At 40.9% G+C, this 19,491-nt stretch overlaps 1 protein-coding gene and 1 non-coding gene across 7 annotated transcripts in view; both read left to right on the top strand.

Moving 5' to 3' along the window:
* Positions 1 to 19,491, top strand: part of AHCYL2 (adenosylhomocysteinase like 2) — a 202,275-nt gene that overhangs the window by 161,269 nt on the left and 21,515 nt on the right. For all 6 annotated transcript variants that reach the window (XM_035254769.3, XM_035254768.3, XM_035254772.3 and 3 more), the window contains exons 3-10: positions 131 to 274; positions 1,139 to 1,239; positions 9,392 to 9,494; positions 12,007 to 12,101; positions 15,767 to 15,873; positions 17,925 to 18,041; positions 18,660 to 18,723; positions 19,199 to 19,287. In XM_035254769.3, the coding sequence (XP_035110660.3) occupies positions 131 to 274; positions 1,139 to 1,239; positions 9,392 to 9,494; positions 12,007 to 12,101; positions 15,767 to 15,873; positions 17,925 to 18,041; positions 18,660 to 18,723; positions 19,199 to 19,287 (820 nt within the window). The remainder of the gene's footprint in view (positions 1 to 130; positions 275 to 1,138; positions 1,240 to 9,391; positions 9,495 to 12,006; positions 12,102 to 15,766; positions 15,874 to 17,924; positions 18,042 to 18,659; positions 18,724 to 19,198; positions 19,288 to 19,491) is intronic.
* LOC118143963 (U7 small nuclear RNA) lies at positions 18,451 to 18,513 on the top strand. Its single transcript, XR_004728441.1, has one exon. It is a non-coding gene; the product is annotated as a U7 small nuclear RNA (small nuclear RNA).

Below are 19,491 nucleotides of genomic sequence, written 5' to 3'. Positions count from 1 at the left end.
GTAGGTGCTTACCAGAGGTAAAAAATTTATATGGTGCTAGCTGGCTAGAGAAACTTCAGTTCACTCCATGATCCAGAATTTTAGAGGAAGCATTTTTTCCCCCTGAGAGTTTTTTATTCTGTCATTCCAGCGGCTTCATATACAGATAGCTCTGATGATGAGACATCCCCCAGGGACAAGCAGCAAAAGAACTCTAAGGGAAGCAGTGACTTCTGTGTCAAGAACATCAAACAAGCAGAGTTCGGACGAAGAGAAATTGAAATTGCTGAACAAGGTAAAGAAAACAAGCACATTTTCCTTCTCAGCCTGCCTGTGTCTTTTTGTCCATATTAATCCCTTATGTCTGGGGTCTGGTAGCTTGTGAAATTTCTATGTGATAATGAAGAGTACTTAAAACAAAATAAATATGAGCTCAGGAAACACTGAGGAACTCTGACAAGTCTACAAGGAACCCTATATTAAAAAAAAGGGGGTCCAAAGTGGCTCCCGCCGGAGGTCGTGGCGCTTGCGAAGGCGAGGTCATGAGCTCAAGGCTAACCTGAGCAACCTTATAAGCTCAAACTGATTGGCAAAAAAATAAATAAATAAAAATAAAAAATAAAGAGAGGCCAGGCACGGTGGCTCGCACCTTTAATCCCAGCACTTTGGGAGTCTGAGGCAGGCGGATCACCTGAGGTCAGGAGTTCAAGACCAGTCTGGCTAACATGGTGAAACTCCATCTCTACTAAAAATATAAAAATTAGCTGGGCATGGTGGTACACGCTTGTAATCCCAGCTACTCGGGAGACTGAGGTAGGAGAATCGCTTGAACCCAGGAGGCAGAGGTTGTAGTGAGCCCAGATCGTGCCATTGCACTCCCACCTGGGCAACACAAGTGAGACTTCATCTCAACAACAACAACAAAAATCATTAAAAAAAAAAAAAAAAAAAAAAGGACAGAGACTGGATAATGACTAGAATATAGAGACTCAGAACCCTGAAACATTTGTCTCTAAAAGTTTTTTATAAAGGAAAATTCAGGTTTAATGTCTTGATCCCTTGAGGGGAAGGATCTTAAGAAAGTAAGTTTTTCTGTTTGTTCTTTTATCTCTTATTCCCTCCTGTTTAATATTGTTGTTTATATATTGGGCCTTTTCAGAAATGCCTGCACTGATGGCTTTGAGGAAGAGAGCTCAAGGAGAAAAGCCTTTGGCTGGAGCCAAAATCGTGGGTTGCACACACATCACTGCTCAGACTGCTGTGAGTTCTTTTCCTTTCTCCTTTTAATAAGAATAGTTAATAATAGCCACGAGCTACTGAAAGCTTACAACATGCCAAGTACTGAGTTAAGAGCTTAGCAAGTATTAGCGCATTAATCCTTATAATGGCCATATAAAGCAGGTATTGTTTCCATTTTGTAAACAAAGAAGCTGAGGCTCAGAGGACTTAAAATATTTGTTTAAGGTTACATAGCTAGAAATCACGGAGTCAAGATTTTAACTTCAATATACAGTAGTCTCCCTACCTTGTCTGTGGGGGATAAGTTTCAAGACCCCCCAGTGGACACCTGAAATTTTAGACAGTACCTAACCCTATGTATACTATGTTTTTTCCTATACATATATACCTATGATTAAGTTTAATTTATGCAATTGGGCCTCCGGTGCACACCAGTCCTTCCTGAGGATTTGACCAATTGCAGATCAAAATATTCAGAAAATAAAATAATACAACAATAAAAAAAGATAAGAAATATAACAACTATTTATGTAGCATTTATACCATATTAGGTATTATAAATAACCTAGAGATGCTTTAAAATATACAGAAGGGGCTGGGCACAGTGGCTCACACCTGTAATCCCAGCACTTTGGGAGGTTGAGGTGGGCAGATCACCTGAGGTCGGGAGTTTAAGACCAGACTGACCAACATGGAAAAATCCTGTCTCTCCTAAAAATACAAAATTAGCTGGGTGTGGTGGTGCATGCCTATAGTCCCAACTACTCAGGAGGCTGAGGCAAGAGAATCGCTTGAACCCAGGAGGCAGAGTTTTCAGTGAGCTGAGATCATGCCATTGCACTCCAGTCTGGGCAACAAGAGTGAAACCCTGTCTCAAATATATATATATATATATGTGTGTATATATACATGTGTATATATACATATATATACACACACACACATATATACACACGCACATATATATACACACACACATATACACACGCACATATATACACACACACATATACACATGCACACATATATACACACACACATATATACACATGCACATATATATACACACACATACACATGCACATATATATACACACACACATATATACACACACACACATATATATACACACACACATATACACACGCACATATATATACACACACACATATATATATACACACACACACATATATATATACACACACACACACATATATATATATATATACACACACACAGAAGGATGTGCACAGGTTATATGCAAACACTGCATCATTTTATATAAGGGACTTGAGTATCCTCAGATTTTGGTATCATGGGAGTCCTGGAATCAATCCCCTGAGGATACTGAGAGGCAGCTATAAATTAGGCACTATAAGAAATGAATAATAATAACTCAAAATAAAAGAGAGCAATTATAACAATAGACTGTAATAAAAGTTATGCCACATAAAGGAATTTATCACAGTACATAGCAGAAAGTCCAAAGGGAAGGCAGACTTCAGATGCAGGATCTCAGGGCTCCAGCTTCACCTCTCTGATTCTCTTGGAGCTGCCTCCTCAGTGTGCTTACTTCACTCTCACGCTGATAGCAAGATGCTTACAACTATTCTAGTCATCACAAACTGACACGAAAAGGAAGAGGGACCATTTCTTCCTTGCTTAAGGGAAGTCCCTCCAGGATACTCCATTGTGTCTCATTGGGCAGAACCGGATCACATGCCTGTGCTCCACCAGTCCTAGCCAGGGGACAGGATTACTATGATTTGCTTACACCAGTGATTCCTACCTTATGCTCATCAGGTTTAATGTCCCCTTTTTATTAAATAACATTTTTTTGCAGCATCCCTGAATTATCCTGAAATGAAATTCAGATGTAACATGTCTAGGTACATATCTTTTAAAAAATCAATATAAAATCCTAACCAAAATATGAAGGAGGAATAAAAAGAAAGCATAATACTTAAAATAATGTGTATTTTAATATGTAAATACTTGGGGACAACTCTAGTAGAAGAGTCAGATATTTGTACTAGTTCATGGTATTGTTTCAAATAGTATTATTTGAAGATAGAAAGAAATGTATTTCAGAGCATCACAGTAGCATTGCCAAATTCTATGATTTTCTGAAATAGTAAACAACTTTTTGTGAACTTCTGAACAAGAACAACAAAAAAATATGAGTTTTCTCTTGATTTACATAGCTGTTACATTCCTGGAAAAACTATTGTTTTGTATTAAAACTACAAAGCTACTTTTTGTTAATTTGTAAAGTGGAATTAGTTTCTAAACTCAGAGAATTATAAATAGGTTTTTTACCCCTGTGAACTTTCATTGGGATATTTGAAAATTTTATCAGCTGCAGCACAGCTTGTTGTTGAGACTGTCATGCACTTTCAAAATGTTCAGATTCCTGGTCCACTAAATGCCAGTCACACTTCCCTTCCAATTATTGTGACAACCAAAAATACCCCCACAATTTTCTAAATCTCCTCTTTTATAATCAGAGATGTAATATATATAGAGTTGCTAACCATAATGAGACCACTATAGGGAAATTGGTCTATTGAGCAATGGTCTGGAATCTTTTATGGGGTTCATAAGATCTAGGTCATCTGTGTGACTAGATCAGCTTTCCAAAGATTTTCTCACCCAAAGCACAACACTTGTGTGGTCACATTCCTGATTAAGAACTTAGAGATTCCTCAAGGTACAGACAGCTACTGTTAGCATCCTCACTATGAGACTTTTCTGGGTTATAAAGTATATATATACATATATGTGTGTGTATATATACGTGTGTGTATATGTGTGTGCGTGTGTATATATATACACACACGTATATATACATGTATAAAGTATACATGTATAAAGTCTCACTATGAGACTTTTCTGGGTTCTCTAAGGAAAAAAGTACCTTGGCTGCCCAAAATTAATATAATAAATTGAAAATATATCTGTTTGGAGCTACAGACTAATGAGTCGAGACAGAAACACTCTTGAATCTTTTCTGGCCTGCTCAGTCAGCGACATGAGACTTCAGTGTGGTAGCTTAAAATAGTAAGTGCTTCTCTACTGTCTCAGGTTGCTGAATTACATCGTTTGTTTTTCACCCTTAGGCTCACTGAGCATTACCACCCTTCATGATTCCTTTTCTATTTTTTCCTGAATGGATTAATCACAATTAGCTTACCAATTTTAATATGATTTTACTGTTTCCACCCCACATTTTTTTTTCTTTAAAAAAATAACTACAAGAAAATTTTGCTTTGTTTCCCAACCTAATACTCTTTCACCCTTGTCTTAGTTGATTTGGGCTGCTATAACAAAATACTTTAGACTGGGTAATTCAAAACTAATGGTATTTATTGTTCACGGTTCTGGAGGCTGGGAAGCCCAAGATCAAGGCACCAGTAGATTCAGTGTCTGGTGAGGGCCTATTCCTCATAGATGGCGCCTTCTATGTGTCCTCACATGGCCAAAGGGGCAAGCAAGCTTCCTCAGGCCTGTTTTATAAATGCACTAATCCCATTCGTGAGGGCAAAATTCTCATGTCTAATTACCTCCCAATCACTTCCATAATCTCCTTTTAATGCCATCACTTAGGGGGTTTGGTTTTAACATATGACTCTGGGGGAGGAGAACATACATTCAGACCGTAGCAACCCCCAAATACTTAAGTGTATCTTTTCTACAAACAAAGATATTTTCCTGTACAACCAGTATAACCATCAGAAGTAGAAAATTAACACTGATTCGTTACTACCATTCAATGTTTAGAATCCCACTGGAGTTTCACTGGTTGTTCTGATGCTATTTTTCTAACCAAAGAATCCAGTCCATAGTTACATGTCACATTTGATTGTTGTGTCTCTTTAGTCTTCAGTAGTACAGAACAGTTTCTCAGTCTCTTTGATTTTCATGACTTTGACACGTTTGAGGATTACAGATGGATTATTTTGTAGAATGTCCTCAATTTGGATTTCTCTAGTGCTTCCTCATGAGATTTAGGCTATGCATCTGTGGTGGGAATACAAAGAAGTGATATATCCTATCAGGTGACACATGATTTCAGTTTGTCCCAGAACTGATGATGTTCTCTTTGATCCCTTGATTGAGGTGGTGTCTGCCAGGATTTTCCTCTGTAAAAGTTAAAATTAATATGTTTTTTAGGCTGGGCTCAATGACTCATACCTGTAATCCCAGCACTTTGGGAGGCTAAGGCTGGCAGTTTACTTGAGCCCAGGAGTTCAAGACTAGCCTAGGCAACAGAGTGAAACTCCATTTCTACAAAAACTTATAAAAGTTAGCCAGGCATGGTGACATGTGCCCAGAAGGTAGAGATTGCAGTGAGCTGAGATTGCACTGCACTACAGCCTGGTTGACAGAGTGAGACCCTGTCTCAAAAATAAATAAATAAAAATAAAATTAATATGTTTATGTGGGGTAGTACTCTGAAACTATAAATATCTCATTCTTCATCTTTGATTTATTCATTATTTTTATTTGTATGGAATCATTGTTTTCTATTTTATTTAATAGGTTATAATCCATTACTATTATTACTTATTTACATGATCATCTTGTTCCCGATTTGACCAGGGAGAGCCTCCTCAGTTTGGCTTCTGTGACTTGTCTTTTGACATATCCCTTTCATTCTTTGAACACTTCCTTGCTCTTGGTACAAGATCATCTAAGCTTATCTTGAACATTCCATGTCCTACTCTTGGAATCAGCCATTTCTCCCAGAATGCCTGGCTCCTTTTAGTGGATCTGGGCACTGATGTGCTCTTTGCTTTGAAATCTCATTGTTCCCAAATCCTCTTTTTTTCCCTCTCCATACGTGTAATTGGGGTTCCAGAAGGCAAAGAGGGAAAGAATCCATAGTTTACCAAATAGACCCCATAGAGTTTGAGCACTTTGTTCTAATTCTTTTCTCCCAGTCTTTTTCTTTTCGTATTTTAGTTCAGTAACTTCTTTTGTTGTTGTTGCTTTGTTTTGTTGAGTGGGGTCTCACTGTGTCAACCAGGCTAGAGTGCAGTGGTACGATCATAGCTCAGTGCAGCCTCAAACTCCTGGGCTCAAGCGATCCTCCTGCCCCAGCCTCCCAAGTAACTGGGACTAAGGCATGTACCACCACGCCCAACTAATTTTTTTAATTTTTTATAGAGATGAGATTTTGCTGTGATGCCCAGTCTGCTCTCAAACTCCTGGCCTCAAGCGACCTCCTGCCTCAGCCTCCCAAAGTGCAGGGGTTACAGGCATGACCCATTGTGCCTGGCTCAGTTCAGTAATTTTTATTGGTCTATCTTCAGGTTCACTGATTCTGTCCTTGAATGTGCCCAGTCTGATGATAAATCTGTTGAAGGAACATTTAATCTGACTTTTTTTTTCTTCTGGCATTTGTACTTGACTTTTTTTTTTTTTTTTTTTTTTTGAGACAGGGTTTGCTCTCGTTGCCCAGGCTGGAGTGCAATGGCACGATCTTGGCTCACTGCAACTTCCGCCTCCCGGGTTCAAACGATCTCTTGGCTCTGTCTCCCAGGTAGCTGGGATTACAGGCATGCGCCACCACGCCCAGCTAAATTTTGTATTTTTAGTAGAGACAGGGTTTCTCCACATTGATCAGGCTGGTCTCAAACTTCTGACCTCAGGTGATCCGCCCACCTTGGCCTTCCAAAGTGCCAAGATTACAGGTGTGAGCTTCTATGCCTGGTCTGTATTTGACTTTTTATAGTTTCCATCTCTGCTGAAATTTTCTATCTATTCATGGATGTTGTCTGTCTTTCTCAACTAGATCCTTTAACATAAACATGTTAGTCCAGCCTGGGCAATGTAGCAAGAGCCTGTGTCTAAAAAAATAAAAATAAATAACATAAACATATTAATCATAGTTATTCTAAAGCTCCTGTCTGATCAAACATCTGGCTCATCTCAGAGCCTGCCTCTATTGTTTACTTATTTTCTGACAGTGGGGTTTTTTTTTTTTTCACTTTTTATATGTACTGACATTTTTGATTGAGTGGAGGTATATTAGTTTTCATTATAGTCATGAGTTGAGCTGGATTTAATTTGTTGTATACCAACAAAGGCTTCAAATTCCTGCAGCAGTGGACTGCTATAACCTAGTGATTTGAGGTTACTAGAGGACATTCCTCAGTGCTTCTGCTTTACCCTCAGCTTTCAGCTGCTTCTGCACATGCATGCCACAGAAGTGTCCTCTTTTCAAGTACCTGCTCCATCTGCTGCACCAGACTGCCACTCCTTGTTTCCTGGGGCGAAGCACACGGTGAGGGCAAGTCTCACCAAGTCTCTTGGATCTCTGGTGCAGTCTTAGTCTTAGGCAGACCTCTGTGAGGGCAGGGCTTTCTCAATATTCCTGCCTCTCCTATCTGTAGCAGCCAAACTTTGGCTTGCATCTGTGGTGAGTCTTGAGCAAGACATATTTTTCTGCCCTTCCTGGAGAGCTGGAGAGGTGGCAGATTCTTACTTTGTATCAGTGAACTGTCCTGGGCCCAGGAGGTTTTCCTGTGCCTCTCTCAGAGGCAGAGAGTTTTTGCTTTTGCCTTCCTCCAGAAACAGTGGATCTTTGCCTGGTCCCTGATGGCAGGCCCAATTCCTGCTCTTCCTGCAGCTTGACCCTTTTGCTTCTTATTAGAGAAGAGTGTAGGGAAGTGCCCAGGTTTCATGTCTGTTTCTGAGCCCAGCTAGTCAGCTCCCTGCCCCAGTCTTTCTTCTGAGCTCTGGGTGGAAGCCTCTGGAAAACAGCCTGCATGTGAATGGGAAATCTACATGTGCTTGGAGCTTCAAAAAATTCTGCATTGACACACTTTCCCACACTCAGCCTTTCCTAATTATTCAAAAATTTAGCTGATTTTTTCTTATCCTTATCTGTGGCAGCCACTTCTTCTTCCCATATGCTGCCAAAGGTAAAACAGTCTTCCCTCTCTCTTTAAAAGGATTTGTCACTCTTTGGAGGGCAGTTCACTTGAGTACTTTATGACCTCAGCTCCTGGATAGTCTCAAAAAGCATTTGGCTTTGTATATTACACAGTTTTGGGCTTTTTTGTGTGTCTGTGTGTTTGTTTGTTTGTTTGTTTTTGATGAGCTTCACTTTTGTTGTCCATGCTGGAGTGCAATGGCATAATCTCAGCTCATTGCAACCTCCCAGCTTCAAGCCATTCTCCTGCGTCAGCCTCCCAAATAGCTGGGATTACAGGTGTGCACCACCACACCTGGCTAAGTTTTTTGTATTTTTAGTAGAGATGGGGTTTCACCATGTTGGCCAGGCTGATCTTGAACTCCTGACCTCAGCCTCCCAAAGTGGGGGCATTACTGGCATGAGCCACTGCGCCTGACCATGTGCTTGGTTCTTTGGAGACAGGGTCTCCCTCTCTGTTGTCCAGGCTGGAGTGCAGTGGCACACTCATGACTCACTATAGCCTCTATCTCCAGGCTCAAGCCGTCCTCCCACCTCAGCCTTCCTAGTAGCCACCCAGCTTTTTCGTGTTGCTAAGGTGGGAGCTTCTCTTGTAGCTTTCTGTATTCTAGGCAGAAGCAGAACTGTAAATCTGTGTTTTTTAAGAAAAGTTTATGGCCAAGCACGGTGGATCACATCTGTAATCCCAGCATTTTGGGAGGCTGAGGCAGGCGGATCATAAGGTCAGAGTTCGACCAGCCCGACCAACATGGTGAAACCCTGTCTCTACTAAAAATGCAAAAATTAGTTGGGCATGGTGGCGGGCACCTGTAATCCCAGCTACTTGGGAGGCTGAGGCAGGAGAATCACTTGAACCTGGGAGGCACAGGGTACAATGAGCCAGGATCACGCCATTGCACTGTAGCCAGGTCGACAGAGCAAGACTCTGTCTCAAAAAAAAAAAAGAAAAATTTTGGCTCTGAAGTCCTTTCCTTGGTTTGTTCAATCTTATGGGGAGGCCCAGTTTAAATTGGTAAAAACATAGAGGCAGCGGGAACTTCCCTCTTTCTATGGCTTCCCCCAATACTTGCCTTCTTAGAATACTGAAGAGGTTCTATAAAGCACAATTTGAAAATCACTGGCCTAAGTTATTCCTGTTGTATTTTCTCATTGTGAAATATATGAACTTTATTTGCTTGACTAGGTGTTTGGCCCAGGCTTGCTCATCGCCTGCTTTGTCGTTAATACAGGTGCTTATGGAAACTCTGGGTGCTCTGGGGGCCCAGTGCCGATGGGCTGCCTGCAACATCTATTCCACTCTCAATGAAGTGGCTGCTGCTCTAGCAGAAAGTGGTAAGATCTTGTTCTCTGTGACTTTGGCTAAAGTAAGTCTCCAAAAAGTCCTGTTGTTTCACTATAAATTTTTAAGGAAGGTTGATAGTAAAAGAACTATCTCAGAAGAAATGGATCTCGATCCTTGATGAATTTGCTTTTTCTGGCCTTCACTTGTAAAATATGATCTAGTTAACTTTGCTGTTTTACAACTGACAAATATCTACCTGTGTCTAATATTCCATAGTTAATGCTTTGTTTTGACTCACTAATTCACCAATAGCAGAGCACTAGTGAACACTACTCACTGAAGTAACATGGATTACAGGAGAAAATGCTTCAGCCAGAGTTTTGTGACTCTGTTGGTTTTCCAGCAAGTAATTTGCCCTGACTTAATGTTTGGTGTTTCTGCTTCAGGCATAAAGAGGACTTGACCTGGAAGGTTAATATTTGATCACAACGTCCACTGGTACTTGATGGACAAAAGAAATAGAGAAATTTGGACTTTGCTAGCCTCTTGCCTTTACTCCTTGGCAGTACAGCTAGCACTCTCAGCATTTCATTTGTTCTTTCATTTTTATTTATTTATTTACAAAATTTTATTGCTGTATATATGATAGAAAAATATTTAATACTTTATTAATACAAATACTAAATCTGTAGCCCAACGAATTGTACATTTGCATTCATTTCTTTTCCTTTTTTTTTTTTTTGAGACGGAGTCTCTCTCTGTCATCCAGGCTGGAGTGCAGTGGCATATTCTTGGCTCACTGCAACCTCCGACTCCCTAGTTCAAGTGATTCTCCTGCCTCAGCCTCCTGAGTAGCTGGGATTACAGGCACATGCCATCACACCCAGCTAGTTTTTGTATTTTTAGTAGAGACGGGGTTTCACCATGTTGGCCAGGATGGTCTCAATTTCCTGACCTTGTGATCCGCCTGCCTCAGCCTCCCAGAATGCTGGGATTACAGGCATGAGCCACCGTGCCCAGCGTCCTTTTTTTTTTTTTTTTTTTTTTTTTTTAAGTAGAGACAGGGTCTTGCTCTGTCACCCAGGTTGGAGTGCAGTAGTGCAATCATGTTTCACTGCATCCTTCAATTCCTGGGCACAGGTGATCCTCCCACCATCTGCTGAGTAGCTGGGACTTCAGCCACTTGCTACCATGCCCAGCAAATTTAAAAAACTTTTTAAGACATAGGGTCTTGCTGTGTTGCTCAGGCTAGTCTCCAACAGCCAGCCTCAAGTGATCTTCCCACCTCATCCTCCCAAAGTGCTGGGATTACAGGTGTGAGCCACCATGCCCAGCCCATTTCTTTTTTTAAACAAATGCTTACTGACCTACTCTAAGAACTGTAAGGGCAAATAAGACAATGTCTTTACCCTCAGAATCTTATACTGTGGTTGAGGAGATAATACACATATATAAACAATGATGCTACGAGGATGTATATGTTAAATGCCATGACAGAGTATAAATCCATATTCATTACACAAACAAGAGGCTTAGAAAAGTTCAGATTCCCACTTTGGGAGGCCAAGGCGGGTAGATCACCTGAGGTCAAGGCCAGCCTGGCCAACGTGGTGAAACCATGTCTCTACTAAAAATACAAAAACCCCAGGAGGCAGAGGTTGTAGTAAGCCAAGATCGTGCCACTACACTCCAGCCTGGGCAACAAAGGGAGACTCTGTCTCAAAAAAACAAAAAAGAAAAGTTCAGATTCCTTGAGAGCTCATTTCCAGCTGCGTTAATTAGGAACATGACACTTAACTAGGCTATGAAGTATAGTAACGTTTTAGCAAATGGAGAAACATGTAAAGGTTTTTTCTTAATAAGAGGGTGGGATGACTACAGTATAGAAGCAAGAAAAATTCAAGTGTAATTGGGAAATGGTGGGAATGCCAGTTTGAGTGGGTCAACAAGTTCCTGTTTCTGGTTTTTCTTTTCCCTCTAGTCACTTTTTTTCTTTTTCCTTTTTTTTGAAACAAAGTCTCACTCTGTCACCGAGGCTGGAGTACAGTAGCGCGATCTTGGCTCACTGCAACCTCTGCCTCCTGGGTTCAAGCTATTTTCCTGCCTCAGCCTCCCAGGTAGCTGAGATTACAGATACACACCACCACGCCCAGCTAATTTTTGTATTTTTGGTAGAGACAGGGTTTCACCATGTTGGCCAGGGTGGCCTCAAACTCCTGACCTCGGGTGATCCGCCGGCTTCAGCCTCCCAAAGTGCTGGGATTACAAGTGTGAGCCATCGCGCCTAGCCCCTTCTCGTCATATTTTAAACACCTGTCATACTTTTGTCCATTCTGCTTGTCCTCATTGGGCTATGAGGGCTAACAAGAGCAGAATGACCCTCAAAGACAAGAACGGATAAAGGGGCTGAAGGCAATACCAATCAGTGAAGAAAGTCAATCCAAAGAATATAGCAGAATAAGAGAGGTGGGAATTAGGAAAAAGTAGAATCTTCTTACCAAAGTTTGGGGGTCGGCCTTTTTCTGGTCTTTAATAGTTTCTCTTTGTTCCTTTTCTTCTCAGGATTTCCTGTCTTTGCCTGGAAGGGAGAGTCAGAAGATGACTTTTGGTGGTGCATTGATAGATGTGTGAATGTGGAGGGCTGGCAGCCAAACATGGTGGGTCAGATTTCTGCTAACATAATTCTGTAGGGGTCAAGACTGGGGATGGGAGGAGGCTATGGCCTGGGAGAGGGTTTTTCAACAAGAAGGAAGGAAAATGGCTTCATTTCTATCTGATGTGCCTGAGTTTCCAGCAGAACTAGATTCTTATGCTTCTGATACTCTTAAGACTGTTGAAGCTCTTATAACCTCAAAGTGCCTTATTTGTTGGTTCTAATGTTGGAAGCATTTATATTCATTAGAAACAATAAAGCACTGCCCAGGATTTACAACTGGCTGGTTAAAAAGCAAGAGGAATGAGTTTCCATCCCCTGCTACTGCCTACTCCCCACCCCTTACAACAACCAAATAACCCCAACAAACGAAAAACCCCAGAGCTCTCAAGATATTTAGTCTTCTCTCTAGAATCCATATACTCATCATATTAGTCAAGACTAGAAAAATTAAAATAAAAATAATAGAGTTCATATAATGAATTTATAGTAAACCTGAAGAGCTTCCAAGTTCAAATTTCTTCTCTTTATATTCATTCCCCACATTAAATAAGATAACCAGGTGAAGTTTTGGGGTTTTAATTTTTGCTTCATTTCTATTTTTGTTTCATTTTTTAGAAGATCAGGTCTTGAAGCCTGATAGCACATTAGATTTGCAAGGAGGCAAAAAGCTACACACAAAGGGCTGGGTGTGGTGGCCTGTAATCCCAGCACTTTGAGAGGCCAAGGCAGGTGGATTCCTTCAGCCTAGGAGTTCGAGACCAGCCTGGGGAACAAAGGGAGACCCTGTCTCTACAAAAAATAGAAAAATTAGCCAGGCATGTTGGCATGTACCTATAGTTGTAGTCCCAGCTACTCGGGAGACTAAGGTGGGAGGATCACTTGAACCCAGGAGGTGGAGGTTGCAGTGAGCTGAGATCATACCACTGCAATCCAGCCTGGGTGGGAAAGTGAAACCATGTCCCCCCTGCCCCCCGAAAAAGCTACATACAGAGTATGAGGTATTTCTGTTTTGCAAATAATTCTGCGTATTAGTCAGGGGAGGGGGCAGAGATTAGGGAATATACTGAGAAAAGAATCCCTGAAGCTCTAGTCCAACCATTGCTTGCTGCTGAAGACTGCGGAACAGGCCTCACTTGGTGCGTGGCAGAGAAGTAGCTTCTTTCTGAATTCTGTGATCCAGGTCACATTGCACCAGGCTTGTTTGAGGAAGCTGGGTTAGAGCCTTCAATTCCTGAAGGGGTGGGGGAGCAGAGCTGACAGTGGCTGTAAGATGAGTCAGCTCATTCCAACAGTTTTAATAGTGACAAGAGGGAGTATGACTGGCAGATGCTAAAGAAGATATGCCAGGGGGTTTCTCCTGGGAATAAAACACTGATTTTTAAAGTCAGGAACCATGGGAGGACATTGGGATTATACCTGGAGAACTTTTACAAACTTTAGAATGAGCACAAACGGCTAGGAAGGTTAATAAACAAAGTAAGACAAGGACAAAAACAGTTGTCACCCAGAAAACAGGACCCGTATATACGTCTTTGGATTCTGTCAAGGTTTAGTATTTTTCCCTGCTTCCCAACCTCAGGAAGATTTCCTGATGACAAGCATTTTCTGCAGTAGATTCACACGGTGAGAATTATGGGCAGCGTTCATTAAATAAATCTTACAGACTGTAACCACTTGCCTGTGTCATATGTGCATTAAAAGGGAAAAGTGGATGAGAATAGGGAGACTTGCAACACAGTTTCCAGTTATTCGATCTCTTTTGTCTCTTTTCTGTGGCAAGCGAAAACTTCATGAGGGATTCCATACATGGAGAAAGGGAGAGAGAAACTCAGAAGAGTCTTTTGCTTTCTTGGGGCATCTGTTCTTGGGGTTTCTACTTGTAGTATGGAGCAAGTATAAGAGCTCTGATGAGAGTCCTACCTTAGATCCCAGTTGTCAAGCAAGGTTTGATTGAGTGAGAGAAAATAGATCAATAGGCCAGGTGCAGTGGCTCACGCCTGTAATCCCAGCACTTTGGGAGGCCAAGGCAGGTGGATCATGAGGTCAGGAGTTCCAGGCCAGTCTGGCCAATATAGTGAAACCCTGTCTCTACTGAAAATACAAAAATTAGCTGGACATGCTGGTGGGCACCTGTAGTCCCAGCTAGTGGGTAGGCTGAAGCAGTAGAATCACTTGAACCTGGAGGCAGAGGTTGTAGTGAGCCAAGACTGCGCCATTGCACTCCAGCCTGAGCCATAGAGTGAGACTCCATCTCAAACCAAAAAAAAAAAAAGAAGAAGAAGAAGAAAAAAAAAATAGATCAACAGCAAGAGCAAAAGCAAAAAAGAGATCAGGTGGTAGACATGAAGTTGGGGATTTTGTGTCCTCTGAGGTCTAGGATGGCAGTTTTGGCACTTATAGTAGAGTTCATAATTGATGAGACTGCACGATGAGTGCGTGTCAGCAGAGGGCAATTCAGTTCTGTGGGACTTTCCAGGAGGATGGGTATAACAATTTGCAAAGTCCTGCTAAACACTTCTGACAGCCCAGTGAAGGGCTGAAGTGTCACAGCCTCGTGTCTGATAGTGTTATAAGCTGATTTTTCTTTAGCTTTATAATTCAAAAACTTTTCTCCGCTGATGAAAGCTCCAGTGGGCACAGCATTGTGTTTATCTTTAATCCCAACCTGAAATAGTGATAGATGAGCTGTTCAGAGGCATGCTTGCACACCTACATGCTGCACGGTTCCCTGGTTATTTTTAATTTGGTTTGTACAGAGTGTGAGGTTGTGCTAGGCAAAACCCTACAGTGCTGCCTGATATTTTGGGTGGGAGAGTGCCTATACTTTGGAAGAAGAAGAGGATTAAGGAATATAGTTTTATGAGCCATTGTTCTGAGAGGGAGACTTAATTATCTGACCATTTATTTATTTATTTTTCTCTCTTCTTAAGAGACCATGTAATCTGAAACCTATTGTTTAAACTAAGCCTTGACGGGCCCGGTAGCTCACCCCTGTAATCCCAGTATTTTGGGAGACTGAGGAGGGTGGATCATGAGGTCAGGAGTTTGAGACCAGCCTGACCAACATGGTGAAACCCTGTCTCTACTAAAAATGCAAAAATTATACAGATGTGGTGGTGCACGCCTGTAATTCAGGAGGCTGAGACAGGAGAATCACTTGAACCTGGGAGGTGGAGGTTGCAGTGAACCAAGATCATGCCACTGCACTCCAGCCTGGGTGACAGAGTGAGACTCCATCTCAAAAAAGCAAAAACAAAAACAAAAAAACACTAAGCCTGACTGAATATATTTAAAGTCCATTTAGCCTTTCTGAATCTCTATAGTAGATTCAAGATCTAGTGGCCTAGCTAACCACAAGTTATCAATCCATAAGAAAATCCTCAGTTAGTTGCTGTGTATTTTGATACAGTAGATATGTCATGGGGAGGGTCATTTGGCTATGCAGATTATCATTGGCCTTTCTCCTCTTGTTGTCTTTTACTTCAATATAATGACTATTTGGCAGATTATTGCATTTACTCTGACTTTAAGTTACTTTGCATAACCATATGGAAAATTTTAAACATCTGTAAATTGCTGATTAGATTGGGATGCAAGACCCAGAGAAGGAGTGAAGCCTTGAGGTTTCAGCAAAGTGAATGATGTTATTGATGCTTCCTATTGCAGATCTTGGATGATGGAGGGGATCTTACCCACTGGATTTATAAAAAGTATCCCAACATGTTTAAGAAAATCAAGGGCATAGTAGAGGAGAGTGTTACTGGAGTTCATAGGTAAGATTTGGCATGGGCATACCTGGTTTCATTGTCTAGACATATAATCTTATAAACACATACCTATAAAACACATGTTAAAAATCAGAGCCTGCTTTGAGGTAACCAGATCTCAGCTTGCTATGAGGGGACCAGATCCCTCTTGTTTTTTTTTTAACTAACACACAAATAATGAACCTAAAATAGTGAGGACGGGGCAGGTGGGAGAACAAGTGAAGTCCTCATGTTTTCTAGTGATTGTGAACAATTACTTCTTATCCTTTTTGGGCACATTTATTCATTCATTCATTCAACAAATATTTATTGGACTTCTATAATGAACCAGGAACTGCTCTAGGTGCCAGGAATCTAGCAGTAGACAAAACAAACAAACCATCTTAGAGCTTATATTCTTAACATGGAGAGCAAGGACTTAGTGAGCCTTCTGCTTCTCAAATGAGCAGTAATTCTCTGAGTAAAATTGAAATTATTTCAGTTCAATTTCTGTGATTTATTTCACCCATAAAGAGCTGAAAGTATGAAAAAAAAAGTTTTAGGGAAGTAAATTCTGAATCAGCCACCATCACTGCTTCAATACATTATGATCTTTTTGATTGTACAAAACTGTGAGTTATAACGTATCTTTGCACTCTTAGAAAGGGATGAATTTTGAATAAAACACAATAATCGACTCAGTTTAAAATAAAACTCCTATATATACATACACATATTGAGATTATAAATTTGAGCCTATTTGGGCCAGGCACAGTGGCTCACACTTGTAATCCCAGCAGTTTGGGAGGCCAAGAAGGGTGGATTACCTGAGGTGAGGAGTTTAAGACCAGCCTGGCCAACATGGTGAAACCCTGACTCTACTAAAAATAGAAAAATTAGCTGGGTGTGATGGCATACAACTGTAGTTCGAGCTACTCAGGAGGCTGAGGCACAAAAATCACTTAACCCAGGAGGCAGAGGTTGCAGTAAGCCAAGATCATACCACAGCACTCCAGCCTGGGTGACAAAGTGAGACTCTGTCTCAAAAAAAAGGAAAGAAAACAAACAAATGTGAGCATATTTGAATATTAAATTGTTGCAGTAAATGATCGGATATATTTAAAGTCCATTTAGACCGTCTGAACATCTATAGTAGATTCAAGATGTCAGCATGGTTTTTAAAATAGTATTTAAAATTACTCCTTTATAATTAAAAAGATGAGTGAAATTAATACACAGTTTAAGCTGGACACAATGGCTCACGCCTGTAATCCCAGCACTTTGGGAAGCTAAGATGGGAGGATCACTTGAGTCCAGGAGTTTGAGACCAGCCAGGGCAACATAGTGAGACCCTGTCTCTATTAAAAAAAAAAAAAGTCCAGGCACGATGGCTCATGCTTGTAGTCCCAGCACTTTGGGAGGCTAAGGCAGGCAGATCGCCTGAGGTCAGGAGTTTGAGACCAGCCTGACCAACATGGATAAACCCCATCTCTACTAAAAATACAAAATCAGCCGGGCATGATGGCATATGCCTGCAATCCCAGCTACCTGGGAGGCTGAGGCAGGAGAATCACTTGAACCCAGGAGGCAGAAGTTGCAGTGAGTCAAAATTGCGCCATTGCACTCCAGCCTGGGCAACGGAATAAAAGTCCATCTCAAAAAAACAAACAAACAGCCAGGCGTAGTCTCATGCACCTGTGGTTCCAGCAGGCAGGATGACAAGTGCAGATTTAGTGAACACTGTATCCAGTAAGTAATTTTTCAACCTTCAATCTGCTGCCACTCTCCCACTTTTTATAGTCTCCAGTGAAAGCCTTAAAATTTAGAGGTGGGTCAAGGATTTTCCCCACATGACTTTTGAATAAGACCTTTATTGTGAAGCTATATATGTAGGCTCTAGAAAGATATTCTTTGTTTCTCAGTAGTCACCTAATAGGACAAAATTAGTCATGTCTCATGCTCTCATGCCCACCCAATCAACATATTTCTGGGGCCCAGAATGGTAGATTGTAATGAAAGCAGTGGTAGATTGTAATGTCCCAATGTTTTATGTTCTTCTTGGCTTCCCTCATCCTCAGGCTGTACCAGCTGTCCAAAGCTGGGAAGCTGTGTGTTCCAGCCATGAATGTCAATGACTCAGTCACCAAACAGAAATTTGACAACCTCTACTGTTGCCGTGAATCAATTCTTGATGGGTAATGCTTATTATCTTTGAGACGAACTTGTGTTGTCAAGTTGAGGTTCTAACTTTTTTGGCTTTGGTTATTTCTGGAAAGGACTCATGTAGCACCTCTAGATAGCTCCATTAAGCCAGAGCCTTTTCACCTTCTAAATTAAAATTGCATTATTTTTATTTTCTCCTTTGTATATTTTCTTCTATTTCTAAATATCATATATTCAAAATATTGTTGAATAAATATATGTTGCTTTTATGTTTAAAAGTTGCTGTTTTACCTACATCTTCCTTTCTGCACCACTTGTAAGAAAGGGAAAAAAAAAACCCTTACATATAGGATTGGTTGGACGGCAGGGAGTGAGAAAATAAGTATTTTATTCAACCTTTCTTTCTGGTCATTAGTTTCTCTAGGATAGAAACCAGACTTTCAGTGTTATATCTCTTTTAGAATTTGTCTAGCAGGTTTTCTGATCGTTAACCAGAAAACTCCTTAAAAAAAAAAAAAAAAGAAACCAGACTTTCTTTCAAAATGAACAACAAACCAACAAAAACCCCATGAAAACAAAGAGATTCAATCTAACTTCAAGGGAGAAACAAAAGCAGATTTTCTGATTTAATGTGTTTTTTTTCCCCCTAGACTTAAAAGGACAACAGACATGATGTTTGGTGGAAAGCAAGTGGTAGTCTGTGGCTATGGAGAGGTAAAGTTTAACCTTTATTTACTGGGTGTTTTAAATGGGTTTTGTTGTAATATTCTGGAATTTTTTCTTTGTCTGGACTTAAGAGTATGCTCACGACTTTAGATGAGAAAAAGAACTTCAGAGACCCTCTGGTTAAAGTACAGTCTTTCTTTTTCCCTTTGCGTTGCTGCCATTTTTCCTTAAGTTGATCTTCTGACTTGCTCCAGTACCACCGTTAGTGATGTTCTTTTAGCTTGTGTTTTGATTATGAATCGTGAGCGTGGGTGTTCTTGTGCACATGAATGCGGTAAGAAGGAGCCAGGGGTTTGTTTATGAGCTGCATTCAATTATTTGTTCTTCTTGTTTTCCCCAAGCATGAATCTATTCAGTGAAATTCCTCTCGGGGGTGGAAAGAGGGGGTGCACTTTACGAGAAGCTTTGAGAAATGGTTTTGTCAGTGACTTTCCTTAATGTGCATGTTCTTTCTCATCTTCAGGTGGGGAAAGGGTGCTGTGCTGCCCTGAAAGCCATGGGCTCCATTGTGTATGTAACTGAAATTGACCCCATCTGCGCCCTGCAAGCCTGGTAAGCCTCTACGCCACCATCTCACTTGCAATCATGGAGCTGCCTCCAAAGAATGGCCTAATTGATGCCACATTTTATTTTAGAGGGGCCCAGATCCTCAGAGAGGCTGCCACTAGCTCTAAGCATCTGTTTTTCAAAGGTCAAGGAGCTCTGCTTGGAGAGAGCAGAGACTATCAGAAAAGCGAAAATTTAGAAATCCTATGG

The sequence above is a fragment of the Callithrix jacchus genome, chromosome 11 (genome assembly GCF_049354715.1).
Source record: "Callithrix jacchus isolate 240 chromosome 11, calJac240_pri, whole genome shotgun sequence".
Taxonomy (NCBI): domain Eukaryota; kingdom Metazoa; phylum Chordata; class Mammalia; order Primates; family Cebidae; genus Callithrix; species Callithrix jacchus.
The sequence above is the reverse complement of the archived record's forward strand: the minus strand, read 5'-3'. Positions and strand labels throughout refer to the sequence as shown.